We start from the raw sequence: 14,866 nt of genomic DNA on the forward strand, positions 1-14,866 counted from the left end.
ATGGTTTAAAACAAGATGCCACAGACAGGATATGGCCACCAAGTAGTTTTAAAGCTACTGGTATAAATCTTGAAGGGCTAAGACCCTGTATCTGTGCTTTTTTGACTCATCATGGTTTTATTTTTAAATATGTTTTTTTTTTTAATTAGTCTTCTTTTTCTTTGGTGGCTAAGGTATATCCTCAAGGCATTTGTCCCTGTGTATTCTAGAGTCCAGGAACAAAATCTTTAACTTTTTCCACAGCATCAGGTTTTCTATGGTCAAATAAAACCTCCCCAGAAACTAAGATCCAATGACCACTCTTCTGTTTTGCACTAAATTTTCCAAGCCATTGTTTAACTGATGAACCCAAACAAAACAAAGTGTATTGTCTGCCTATGGAATGTCTATTTCCAAATACTTAGTGTTCAGAAACAATGAAGTGTGGTTTTTGGAGATTGGCACCATGAGTTTCTCTTGGGGGAGATTTATGTATTGAAATATCACCAAGTTATGTACCATCATGTCTGGTTTATAAATGGTCAGATCATCTTCAAGTTATTTCCCATGATGTTTAGTGTTCAATTAGCCCATACAACCTCACATATATATTTTTTCCTTAATATTTAATTTCTATAAATGAGATTTAACAGATAAGGCTATTGGGAGAAAATAAGCCAGTATAAAAAAGATATTAATTTTTTTAATAAGGAGACACATTAAATCAAAACTGCAAATCTACTTTATCTCAGAATAGATTCTAGTAAAGATAGCGAGAAAATAAGTTATTAAATTAAAAGAATTCATCCTCTCTTCCCAAATGACTTCATTCAAACCATTCTTTTTCTCATGTACCACAAAGGCCTTCTAATTTCATGTCTCGGCAGGTTGTCTTATTATTATTATTATCTTATTATTATTATTGCCTTTTCAGCCTGGTGGAGGATAGTACTTGCTCTAATGTAAAAGAAGTATCCAATACTGAAGTTACAGACAGACCTTCACCTTGGTGGATGACAGTACATAACATGAATTCTAACTTCCTAAGTCCATTGGTATTTGACTCAGTGTGTCTATTCATCCTATGTAGTTGAAATGTGTACATTTTGATCAGAAATTCCTCAGATGACTGTAGTTAAAAGTTTTCAGTATATATTACAAAATAATGGGGAGTAAGTTTCAAATGTATCACTCAAGTGAGTGAGGAGACATATCGTTAAATTGGCCTAATGGCTTCCCTTTGTATACATATAATGAAAACACCAAACTAACTCAAGCAAGGTAATGCATGTGTGATTAGATCGTGAAAAGAATTAAATGTTTAAAAATTGTGATTTTACTAAACCATCTTAAGGAGAAAAAATATTACTTTCCATCTGCCAGGTACTGGACTTAATGATGGACAGTGGCATGAAGTTCGCTTCCTAGCCAAGGAAAACTTTGCTGTTCTCACCATTGATGGAGATGAAGCATCTGCAGTCCGGACCAACAGCCCCCTGCAAGTGAAGACTGGCGAGAAGTACTTCTTTGGAGGTAATAATGGCCTTGGTTATTGGTTAGCTAATATGCTGCTTTTTCAAGCAATGAAGTTTCTAGATAGTTTCAAAAGCACTTAATACAATGAATTCATTAGATCTCAAAATAAAACAAGCAAATTATATTTCCACTGAATGCAAAATCATTGAAAACTTTTGATTTTTTATGATAATGACATTATTGTAATGACATCAGTTTCTCACAACCAATTCAACCCTTCAAAGTGTAAGATATAAGATTCTGAATCTATTCATTCTCTTAATACTGTCACCTAGATTTATGGAACAGACTGTGTTAGAATTCTATTTCTGTGTATCACATCACACAGTCACTCAGAAGGGCATGCTTACTGCAGGGTCTCTGACCTGGGATCAGGAGTCACATAGCTGGATTACTGTAACTCTGGGTACATCAAGGGTTGTACACAAACTGATGCCCATAGCTGCACTATTGGAAGCCTTGATGGATCTAGAGGGAATTTTTCAAACAAACCTCCTTTACCCTACTTTAACTTGCATGTCGACTGTCCTCTGAAGACCTACAGGCTCGATGCTGAAGTAAGTGGTCAGAGGTCCTGGACCTCTAGGACATGGCGCCTAGTAGGAGATCCTTGGGTCAATGTATTTGACCTTGAAGAGTACTGTAAAACCATGGTCCTTGTCTCTTTCCCCTTTTTTTTCCTGATCATGAGATGAGTGTTTTGCCACACCACAGACTCATGTTACCCAGTGCCCCCACCAGAGTCCTAAAAGGCATAGGTCTCCCCAGCTTTTAAAATTATGCACCAAAATAAGCCTATTAATTAATTATCTTAGGTATTGTTCCCCAGGCTGTTGGAAGCCCAGCCAGTAGGGGCAGAGCTGGAATCTCAGGGACATTGTTATGGCTCTAAACTGGATGTGGAACTATAGGGTTTGATATTTGCCCTGTATGTTTTAGGTCTTGCCTTGGTTTAATATTTCCTTGAAATTCCATTTTCAGTGTGAAGGTCTGTGCTGTTATGTATTTTTGGTTTTATAGGCTTACAGTTAGGAGACCTTGGGCTATAGGGATGTTTGAATAGTGTGACGACTTGATTCAGGAGTGCCTGATAACCTCATGTGATCTGAATGCTAGGTCTCCAGCTGGTGGAAATTTGGGGAATTGGGGTCTCCTGGAGGCAGTGTATTGCTGGGTGCTGGCTTATAGGTGTTATGGCCAGCTGGATGCCAGTCCAGCACTGAAGGCCTGAAGGCCGCATGGAGACCCACTGGTCCCCAGTCCGCACTGGTCTCCAGTCCATGCTGGAAGGCAGCAAGCAACGCTGGCAGCCAGGTGGGAAGAAAGGTTTCTTTCATTCCCCATTCCCGAGCTTCCTTACATAAAGCCCCCTCCAGGAGGGCTTGCCACTGCAGCAGAAGGGCTCACTCCTCCTTCCATTAATCCTTCCTAGAAGCAACCTCAGAGACCCAACGAAGAGGAATGTCCATGGATTTCTAATCCGCTAAAGTTAACAACGGTACTTAACCATAACACACAGTGTTGGGATTAGTACAAACTATGGGGACTTTTAAAGTTGGACTGAATGCATTGCATTTTACATCACGGATGGTTATCATTTTTATGGGGTCCAGGTTCAGATTGTGGTGGTTTGAATCGTGTGTCCCCAGTGACTCCTGTGCTCTGCATGTCTGGATCTCAGCTAATGGCAGTTTGGGAGGTGGAGTCTTGCTGGAAGAAGTATATGTTTCTGGGGACAGGCTGACAGATGTTGTAACACATTCCATCTCGACAGAACTTGGCTCACTTTCTTGTTGCTGTTTTCTAACTGCCGAGGCAGAGGTGATGTCCAGCCTCTCCTCATCCATGCATTTCCCGGCCATCATGAAGCTTCTCCTCAATACTTTAAGCCAGAAATAATGACAATAATAATAATAAAACTTTCTTCCCATCAGCTGTTTTTGGTAGGATACTTTTTCCAAGCAATGTGAAGGTGAATGCAACAGGTGTCTTAAAATATCAATGGAAATACCACTGACATGTACCCTGTTGACATGTGGTGCTAGCTACAGGCAGAGGTCCTTAAAGTTTTTACTTCTTCAGAGACTTTTTTCTGTAAGTATCTTCTCTTATTAGTAACTGAGAAGAGATGGAAAACAAAGATAGGGACAGAGTGCGGAATGGAAAGAAAGGAGAGGGACGAGAAAAAAAATCAACAAATGAGCTAAAAGTCCCAACACTGAAAAATTAGTTATGTCTACAAACACACCCATCCACCCACACCCCCCCCACACATACTGTTTTATATTTTATATAGAAAGATGTACATGTATATACATGTATGTGTATTTTTTCAACCATGGCAGTAACATTTCTTTATTTTTTTACTTACATTTTGTTAGCAGGGGATCATTAAATACAGTCTATATTAGGGGAAGGATCTTGCCCAGTGTTTGAATACCAAGAACCAAGGAACACTGAGGGTCACTTTAGGGATTGTCTACCATGGCCTGCATTGTATCAAAATAATCTTGTTGCAAATGTACTTGTACTTAAGCAACAGAAAGGTAAGTAAAGGAAGCCTCTTAAAGAGACACCTACCCTGTGTGAAATAGTGTTGTACCAGATGCTTGCCATACTTCCTAAGTGGAGGAATGCTTCCTGCCAGAAACATTATATTTTCATCAAATACAAATACGGGAATGCGAAGTAAAGTACGCAGCTCTCACCTCAAATGGAGTCAGAGATGATGTGTTCTAGAAACAAATGAGTGACTATGACCCAGGAACACAGATTCAGGTTATCCCAAACTTGTTACTCCAAATATGTTAACAATTTTATCAAGTTTTGATAGTTTCAGACAAAGGAAAGTCATATGCCAAGGCACTTTTCAAACACATTGGTGGAAACGTAGGTAGGTGAGGAGTTACAGCATAGCACAAAAAAGAAAAAAAAGAAAAAAACAAAGCTCTACTACAGTTTTCAGGTATTACCTGATGAGATTCTTAACCACTGGGTTGAGGACGGAAGCTGGTGTCTATTAGTATAGTCCACAAAAGGCTTTATCTGATCACCTGATGGTCACAAGGATGTTAGGTCAGTAACGAAGGGTGATAATAGGTGGTTTGAAAGGGGCTAAACACAGCCCAAGATAATTGGGCTCTGGACTTGCAACCTTCCAATCTTTCTATATGGAAATTCTAGCCAGTTGCATAGCCTTGCAGTGTTGGCCCAGCTTTGTTTAAGAACTTCAGTTAACAGAAATATAAACTGTTAAAGTGCCAAGTAGGTGGTTGTGATCAAAACATCTTGCTTTTAGATTATTTTTTTCTCTCATCTATGCAGTATATCATGAAAGGTTGATATGTTGTTTTGGTTTAAGTTTTTTTGAAAGTTATATGCCTATATTTGTCTGTGAAAATGTTTTTTTTTTCCTTTATGTCTGTTTATAGATGCATGTGGGATTTGATTTTTTTTTTCTGCTTATTAGAGTAAATCTACCTGATAGCAGAAACCTTGTCTGCTTGGATTCCTGCTACATCCCCTGTGGTCCTAGAACACTTCTTGGATTACAAGAGATGACCAATACATATTTATGAATGAGTTAGTAAATCTGTAAAATAGACAAGACAAGCATTCAGTTATGTTTCCTAGAAGTAACACCAGCCCTGGGAGCTGCTGGCTTCTGAACACAAGACCTCTGACTCCTGTGTGTGCATGGGGGTGGGGAGGGAGGGCAGTCCTTTCTAGCAAGGGACAGGTGAGAGATGGCAGTTCTGAGCTCCCTGAGCTTCGTTATCCTTCCATGCTTTTTGGGATGGAGAATACATAATTTTAAAGGTTCTCACTAAATATTTGATGAGTAGAAGAATATGAGATGTCTTCTGAGTGCATTAATGGGGCTGACTAATATAATCAAAAGCAACTAAATTGCCAAAGGAGTTTCCTTGCAGAAGCATACTGCTCTACAGTGATACAGGAATCGGGAGGGTCTTTGAGAGCAAAGAGCACTGATCACTCTTGGCTCTAGGTTGGGCTGTAACTCAGGAGATGGGATGCTGGAAAGTCATGACCACAAAAAAACGTCCACTGAGTTAGTAGCATACAGGTTCTTATCTTAGGGAGTCTAAGAATTAAATTCCCAGATCACAGATGGTGAAGTTTATTTGATTATAGAGCTTAAGAGAGGGAAGGAAGAAAGGTAGAGCTTCTGTAGAACAGGGAGGGTCCTTAGACATGGGAAAACAGCTGTTGATTCAGATTGGGGTCTTTTCATATTTTACTAGACAGGGAGCGTGCTGATCAGTCTAGTTTCAGGTCTCCGGCTGCTTTGAATTCTTATTCACATCTTTATGTCAGAAATACAGGAAATGGGAACTCTTTTGGGGAAGAAGCAAAGGAAAACTAGATCTCATGTCTGTGTATAGGTATACTGTGATCTTACTTCCTCATGTCAGGTTTCTAGGATGCCTCTAGGAGAATAAAGATAAGGAAAAAAAAAAAAAAAAAAAAACAATTCCACCACAATATCCTTATATGCCCAAGGACATTTCTGGATTATAGCCAAGAAAAAAAAAAAAAAAAAACTATTCACTTTTGGGGAAGTGGGGTTGTTACCCTCAGCTGCCTAACAAACTTCTACCTCAATAGTAAATACATTGCAATTGTTGGTGGGAAAAGCTATTGACAATCTATACTCATGTCTTGATTTGAATGTTATTGGCTAGGGATGGGGTCACTAAAGGCCCATGGCAGCTCCCATCCATCATGATCTAGGTGGATGGGTAAATTGTGGTGAACACACATCTGTGGTATGGAGTTTACACAATGTAAAAGCATCATGGTGTGCTCTGCCTTATTGCTTCCCAGGTTAGAGACCTGAGATCTAGCAGTCAGGAGACTAATGCCTCTCTTGGGGTTTTGCTCTGCTTTTGGGATAGGCTGTCAGCGCATGATCCTGATGCTGTTTGTATTGCCTCCTCACTGGATGGGTCCTCAGAGCATCTAAGAAACACATGACAATTGCACATCTCAGGCCTGACCACTGGAAAAGGGAGGTTCAGGAAATTGAGACACTGAGGAATTCTAAGCATCAAGCACTTCTCATGCAAAGGAGCCTAAGACCAGCCTTTGCCAATTCACATTCCTTTCCTCAGCAGCAACTGAACAGGTTGAGATGCATGAAAATCAGCTACATTCCCATAGCTCTGCCACCTGGGAGCAAAGAAAGGAAGTCATAGGATAAGTACTTACGTATATGCAGACATGTGTTAAATATATTATAATTAGTAAGCAAACACCATCGAGGCCTAAACCCAGCAGCCGTAGTTCTCTGACTTGCTACTCCTTCTATAGAACAGTTTCTCTCACAGCCATGGCACTGAGCAAGGCTCAGCTAACCTCAGGACTAGTTCTAGGCAGCAGGAAGGTTCATAAGCAAGTACCTAGAACGGCATCTCTAAATGACTCCAGCTCAGGAGTCACTTCTACAATCTTGATCCCAGGCTGAGCTGTCTCTCAAAGACCCACTGGAAACAATGTATTCGTGACATATTTAATTTTGCCATGAACCTCTCCTGGAACATTCATCTAGCACATGCTGACTGATTTCATAAGGTAGAAATCTGGCTTGCCATTCCATAAATCAGTTAGCTGGGTGCATGACAGCTGGCCTGGAGGAGCCACTTCCGGAAGGGTGGCGGCGTTTCTCGTCCACACTTTCTACCACCTCTGATGCCCGGCCTCCTGATTTGGATGTGAGCTGATTCTAAGTTTGACTGGAACATGCAGGCACTCATGTTCATGCAGAGCTCCACAGTGCACGGTTGCAGAGGTTCTTATGGACACATCTTGAGGAATAACAGCAGGAGGTGGGAAAAAAAACTGACTGTCCTGAGACACACAATCTTGGAGCTGGGCTCACCTGGCTTCAGCTCATCACGGGATAGCTCAGTGCGAGACTCTTTAATCATTTACCTTAATTGTTCATCTATGAAATGTCAATACATAGACAGGAAAGATAAAGTGAGATAGAGAAAAAGAGGAAGGGGAGAGAGATAGGAAGAGAGAGAGAAAGCATATAAGCTGTTTTGTGAACATTGTACAGCAGGCTATGACTCTCAGGGATACTGAATGCCAACTGCCTTCCTAATTTATGTAGCCATTTCTTTTTATTTTTTCACACTTTTACTGACAACTTCCATAACTGTAAATAATATCCCATGGTAATCCTCCCTTCCCTCACTTTCCCCTTGGAAACTCCACTCTCCATTCAGAGACCACATCCAGGTAAAAGTCTCTATATCGTTGCTCATCGATGGGCCTCTTATTAAATTTCGGGCTACTCTAAGGTATTTCTTCCTCCCCAGTTCAGAGAGAGAGGGAGAGCAGACAGTGGTTTCCCTGTGCTGTGAAGGCTTCAGTACAGGCTTCTACTATTCAAACTTGAATCCACATCCTGAAACCTGTCTCCACGCTGTTTCTCTGATGAGTCCTTACTGTATAACATCAGCTTGACTCTTTCCTCTAGAATTTTCCATTCTCTCTGCAGTGAACACATGGAATCCTAAGATAGGGTGTACTAAATGCTTAGACACTAAAAATTATCATACTTTCTTCTTTTTTTTTTTTTCTTGCATGTGAATGGGCAGAGGAAAAAAAAGAGAGCAAGGAATCTTTTGAGACATTTTTAAGCATGGGTGTTGTAATAACAAACACTTCATTAATTTTAATAATTGAGAGAATAATGAATGAGATGATTATATTCATTTATCAACCAATTACTAAGTAATGGGCTTTTTGAATACAGGCCAGGATCCACAGTTGTTAAGAGTAGACTTTTTAATTTCTAACATTACTTATGTTTACCTCTGTTTACTTTCCCCTCTGTTTCCATTAGAAAGGAAGCAAAGCTGCAGTCAGAAATTCCGTACTTGGTGTTTTAGGAAAGGGAGTGCTATGTAGCATTAGGGGGCAAGAGAGGGGTAGCCACTCACAAAAACCTGCCCAAAGATAGAATTGTCAAAAGCAAAGGGCATATAAGCTAGCCCAAGTGCAACACACGTGGTCTCAGTTGCTAGTCTTGCGTGTGTACAGCTATGTCATTGTTCTCAGTCACAACAAAACCCACAGAGGGTGCGGCTCGGATCACAGAAGGTAATTTCCCATGGGACTTTCTGAATGCTGAAATCCCACGATCAAGGTGCAGATAGATTTAGGCTGTTGTGGGCTCTATCTGGTTTTCAGACCTCCGTTTTCTCAATGTGTCTTTACATTGTGCATGGGGGAGGCATGAGTATGGACCTGGGGAGAGAACATTTGCATCCTCACATCTGCTGTTGTCGGATCATGAGGATTCTACCTGTGTGACCTAAATACCAAAGATCCCAACTTCCTAATACCATCCCACTGGGGGTGATGATGCCCATGGAAGAGTTTTGAGGGATAGACAGCATACTTTATAAAAACGTTGTTGCATTCCTCACTGAAAGAGACAGTGGAGCCAAGTAACTAACTAGATGGTCATGGAATTCATATCTACACATGGTAGTTTCCTATGGATTATTTCAGGTCTTACACTCCTTATCTACTTATTACGAAAATGCACCAACCATCATGAACACATCAGAGTCTCGACAGCTTCCTGAAGACCCTAACCACAGGGCTGGAGATATGGCTTAGCAGTTAAGGTGCTTGCCTGCAATGCCGGATGACCCAAGTCTGATTCTGCAGTGCCCACATAAAGCCAGATGCATGAAGGGGCACCTGCATCTGGAGTTTGTTAACAGTGGCTGGAAGCCCTGGCTTTCCCAGTCTCTCATTCTCTCTATCTCATATTTCTTTCTGCTTGCAAATAAATAAAAATATTAAAACAAAAACACCTAACACATTCCAAAAGCTAATCATGAAAAACCTCCAGGTTGGTTCTCCAACACCACTGTGCTGTCTAGTCCATTATGGAATATTTCTAGGATGGAGTAACACCCCATTTGAGTCCCACTTTAGACTTCTGAGGGTTGACCTTGCCAGCTGTAGCACCTGTACAAATTCTTCTTTGTAAGCATGTTTCCCAGTTCCCTTCTGTTGTTCTCCAAATGCAATAGAGGAAGAAATTTTTCAAGTGACAAGATATTTAATAGGATGCATTTTTTCAGCAATTTGAAAATGGAACACTAAACAAATTGGTTTACAGTAAGTATTGGTTTCCTGTGGCTACTATAATAAAGTATCACCAATTTAAAATATTTATTTATCTTTTTGAGAGAGATAGAAGCAGAGAGAGAGAGAGAGAGAGATTGAGAAATAGAGAGAAAATGGGTGCACCACGGCCTCCAACCACTGCAAACAAACTACAGACACATGTGTCACCTTGTGCATGTGGCATACATGGGTACTGGGGAATCAAACCCAGGTCCTTTGGCTTTGCTGGCAAGTGCCATAAGAACTAAGCCATCTGTTCAGTCCCAAGTATCACCAGTTTAGTCACTTTAAACATAAAGCTATATTACAAAGCCATAGTAATAAAAACAGCATGGTACTGGCATAAAAAAAGAATTTATTTTCATAGCTCTGAATTCAAGGAGTCTGGAGCCAGGGTGTAAGGTGAAGAGATCCATGTTCTCTCTGAGGTTTTCTGGGGAAATATCCTTTGACCTGAACAGGTACTGGAAGTTGAAAATTATCTTTGGCATTCCATCTCTGATAGACTGCTTCAATATCTGTTTATACCTTCATATCATCTTTACCCCTCTAAGTATCTATGCCAAAATTTTCTCCTTCTGTAAGGACCCCAGCCATGGAGTTAGGAACCACTCTAATCATTGTTACCTAATAATGACCTAGTCATCTCCATGAGAACACTATGTCTACATTACAGGACATTCACAGGTCCTGGGATTAGAATCTTAATTTCTTTCTTAAAGACGATGACTTGGTACAACTAGGATAAGACAGAAACAATTTTATTTGTAACTCTCTCTATATTAGCTACTTTTCTCATTGCAATGACCAAACACCTGACAAGAAGAAATTTAAAGGAGGAGATTATGTTGACTCACAGTTTGAGAGTGCATCTTCCATCATGGTAGGGAAGGAAAGGCATCATGCAGCTCTGTGCAGGTGGCAAGTGGTGGCAGCCACTTGCTCACCTCTTAGCAGACCGAGAAACAGGAAGAGTACAGGAAGCAGGACTGAGCTATAAATTCCAGAGCCTGTCTGCTAGAGGTCGACTTCTTCAAGCTAGGCTCAATCTCAAAGACTCCACAATTTCCTAAAAGAACAGCTTGCAACTGGGGACCCATAAGCCTATGGGGATCTTTCACATTTATATTACTATGGCTCCCAAATTCAAGAATATGAACTTCCTAAAGGAGATCAAGCCTTTGGATTTTATGTCATCCATTTTCGTAGATCAATCTTACAGAAGTTAAAAAGCAAGCATTAATTTGAGAAATATAATCATAAGGTAGAAGCATTAGGGCAACAACATAAAAAGCTAAATTTATTGTACAGTGGAATAAAACATTGCTGTGGGCAAAGTTCCAAATGGAATTTTCTGTTCTCTAAGTAATATTGAATATACAAATACAAAGAAATTAACAACAAAAGAAATCATCCTCACAGAACACCGTGCCCACCCACATGAGCGAATGCATCTCTGATAAATGTTAGAATCATTGTCTGTAAACCAAATTTTTGAAGAGTGACTAGACAGAACACCATTTTTTGAAGGCATATCCACATGAGGATGTGATATTTACAGTGAGAAAAGCTTCCAGGTAAGACTGAGTCAGCAAGAGCTGGGTGCAGAGTCAGGCTACAGGAAGAGAATGAGCCTAAGGGCTTTGGTTGACATAGAAATATTCAGAAACAGAAGAATTTAGAATTTGACCCTGATTTTTAATGTGATGAGAACCTTTTAGTTACCAAAACAATGAAAGAAATATTAGAGATTTTTTTTCCTGTAGACAAAAATAATGCTGAATGCCACCCACCCCCCCACACACACACAAAAACTCACAAGAGCTCCAAAATTCTCTCACCTCTCACTTAGTTAGCATGCTTCCAAACTAACACATGATGAAGGATAAATGAAATCAGCCTGATGACACAATGTTCCTTGACATTTCATCCACTTGAATCTACTTAAGTGTGGAATATGTGCTCAAAGGCACAGAGGAATATGGCAAGTGTAACCAGTAGCCAGAGTATAGTCCAAATGCAGTGACAAGAGCTCTGGGAAACCCCCTGGGCACCCCATGGCTATGTATACAAACCTCACTGACAGATTTATCATACAAATGCTGGGCAAGTGTGCTGGGTCACACATGAAAGGTTCTCATAAGAAATGTCTTTAAAAGAAAACAAACACAGTGACTGCCTTGAGAATTTAAGTCCTTAAACTCTGTCATTAGATCAATGTTCAATTTTCTCCTAGCTGGTTGAAATAATAGTGAATCTTTTTATCTTTTTCTAAGCCTGTTTTTCCAAATCCTTAGATTTTGCTTCCAAATATGCTTTGATGTTTTTTTTTTTTTTTCATTTAACTTTTCTATTATAGCAGTGAGATCTACTGCCATTCTTTGATATCCACGGGGATTACAGGGCCCAAGTAGAATTCAGACGTGACAGGGAATGCTGGCACTGAAGCAGGACCAAAAATAAGATGGCATCTCTGTCCTCATGAAACCCTTAGCTTTTGTGGCTCCATGTGATTTTGTAATATAAATATCATCTTACTTCATGCAAATGATTTTCTTATTAACATACATCTGCTCTAGGTTCTGTGCTCAGAAGACTATTTTGCTTATTAGGGGTTTCAACTGATAGGCCAAAGTCCATCTATATTGTCAAGGCTGATTTCCTGAAAGCCAGTTTGTCCTAGGTGCTAAACCACACCAAGATTACAAATGTTTTCACAGCCACACAATCTTTTCAAGTTGACAGGTAAAACATCCATTAAATGGTATTTTTGCATACTCTGGATTTGACACCTCAAATAACAATATAATTTGATGTCTGGTTTAATATAAACATAGAGTAAGCAAAAATTACTAAAAGCCTTTGCTTTCTTCTTTTACTTTCTTTCTTTTTTTTTGGGGGGGGGGGCTTTGATTTTATGAAGTAGGGTTTCACTGTATTCCAGGATGACCTGGTATTCACTATGCAGTCTCAGGGTAGTCTCCAACTCACAATGATCCTCCTACCTCTGCCTCCCTGATGCTGGGACTAAAGGTGTGTGACACTATGCCTAGCTCCTAAAAGGCTTTTCTATTCACAATTTCCCTATATTCTGCATGTTTCTTTTTCTTTTAAATTTTTATGTTTTCCTATTTCTATTTCTTATATTTTTAAATATTTCACTCATATAAGATGCATTGAAATATTACTCTCATTCTTCATTTTCTAGATACTTCCACTGTTGCTAGGTTTGTGTTTTCTTATTTGACTTGTCTATAATCTGCTCTTTCATGTAGTTAATGAATTACCTGCTTTGGGGGACATTGCCAATTCTTCGCCACTCTTCCCCAGGGGCAATCTGGCACTCTACCTCATGTTCCAGGGCCACCTCTAGCCCAGAAAACTTGGGCTCTTGAGAGCACTCCACTTTCCTCCCTCACCAATAAGAGCTACTAATCACTTCCTAACATTTCACTTCCTTTGACAGTCTATTGTTGGAGTCCTTGCAGAATGTAGGCAACAAAGAAAACAGAGATCTGTTGTATGTCCTGATGTATCACAAATGCTGTAAATGTCTGGCACATGAGAACTTCTAGCTATGCATTTACTTGCTGAACCCATCAAGCAGCATTCCTATGAACACATTTAATTATGATGCACACAAGGGTCTAACGGACTTCTTGCCATTGGTCACATTGTCACGTTCTACCACTTATACCCTCCCAATTAAAAGATATTGATTATGAAGTTAAAAAGGAGTCATTAGTGCCCATTTATTGGAATATTGGCATTATATAACTTTGTAAGTTCTTGGGTATAAAAATAGTTATTAGTGGCAGAAATAATGTAAGAGCCAAAGGAAGGGTAGGACTCCTAACAATGTGCTCCCTCCAGACACAAAATGGCCTGGATATCCTTGACCTCACCGAGCCTGACACTACCTACACAAGACCATCATAAGAGGAGGAGAAGATCATAACATCAAAATAAAACAGAGACTGATTCAGATGGGGAAGTGATACGATGGAGAATGGAGTTTCAAAGGGGAAAGTGGGGGGAGGGAGGGCATTACTAAGGGATACTTTTTATAATCATGGAAGTTGTTAATAAAAATTTGAAAAAAATAAATAAAAGTAGTTATTAGCTCACATGCAATGATGGACATAAATACTGAATGTACTACTAAAATGGAATAGAGCTATGATTCAAACTAAATAGATTCTGAACATCTAGCACTTCTATACAAGAACAATGAACAAATAGTGAATGTTCCTTCCTCTCAGATGATATTGCAGTTAAGGTAGTACATCACTTATAAAATGAGTTCACTTTGTAAAATAAATAAAAATTATAAGTGAAGAAAGGAATATGATATTCTTTCATGGGGAGGGGAGTTGTGTTTGAAACCACAGCTTAATCTAAGATGTTAGAAAATGCCTACAATCAGAAGGTGGCAGCTGAGTAAAGACCTCAGGGGATGCAAACACCCAGAGAAAATGCAGAAGAGCATCCCTGGTGGAGGAAGAAATGTAAACACTTATGTCAAAGGGTATGTTTAGGAGCCTGTTAGGAAAGGGCTCAGCGTGACTCAGAGTGAAATGTCTTATATGGTGATTAGGATGCAAACGCATATGAACCAAGTGAATTTTCTTTACATTTTCAAATGATCTCTCAGGAGGTGTTGAGAATGGTGAAGACAGGTTCATTTTTCATGGTCAAGAAAAATGGGCTATATTGATTATAACAGTGGAACAGATGAGAAATTATAAATTCTAAGATTCTCTGGGAGATGAAGACAACAGACATGTTGATAGGTGGATACAGAGCAGAACAGATGGAAAGAAGTCAAGAACAAACATATTCAGTCTGGAGTTAGAGAGATGGCTCAGCAGTTAAAGGCACTTGCTTGCAATGTTTGACTGCTTGGGTTCAATTCCCCGATCCCCACATAAAGCCACATACACCAAGTGGCACATGCATCTGGAGTCTGTGTGCAGTGGCAAGACATCCAGATGAGCTGGAATTACCTCTGTAGCACAGGCTGGCCTTACATTCATGATAATACTCCTAACTCAGACTCCAGAGTTCTGTGGTTAAAGATATGAGCCACCATGCCAGTCTCAATTTATGGTCTTTTATATAGCAAATGGAAAATTTGCATTATCCACATTCAAATAGTAGCAAATATCATCTA

At 39.8% G+C, this 14,866-nt stretch overlaps 1 protein-coding gene across 1 annotated transcript in view; it reads left to right on the forward strand.

Annotated features, from left to right (window-relative positions):
• Cntnap2 (contactin associated protein 2) overlaps positions 1-14,866 on the forward strand; it is a 1,990,154-nt gene that overhangs the window by 974,986 nt on the left and 1,000,302 nt on the right. The window contains exon 9 of the mRNA XM_004661135.3: positions 1,363-1,512. Coding sequence (XP_004661192.1) covers positions 1,363-1,512 — 150 coding nt within the window. The remainder of the gene's footprint in view (positions 1-1,362; positions 1,513-14,866) is intronic.

This window comes from Jaculus jaculus, chromosome 10 (genome assembly GCF_020740685.1).
Source record: "Jaculus jaculus isolate mJacJac1 chromosome 10, mJacJac1.mat.Y.cur, whole genome shotgun sequence".
NCBI classification, from domain to species: Eukaryota; Metazoa; Chordata; class Mammalia; order Rodentia; family Dipodidae; genus Jaculus; species Jaculus jaculus.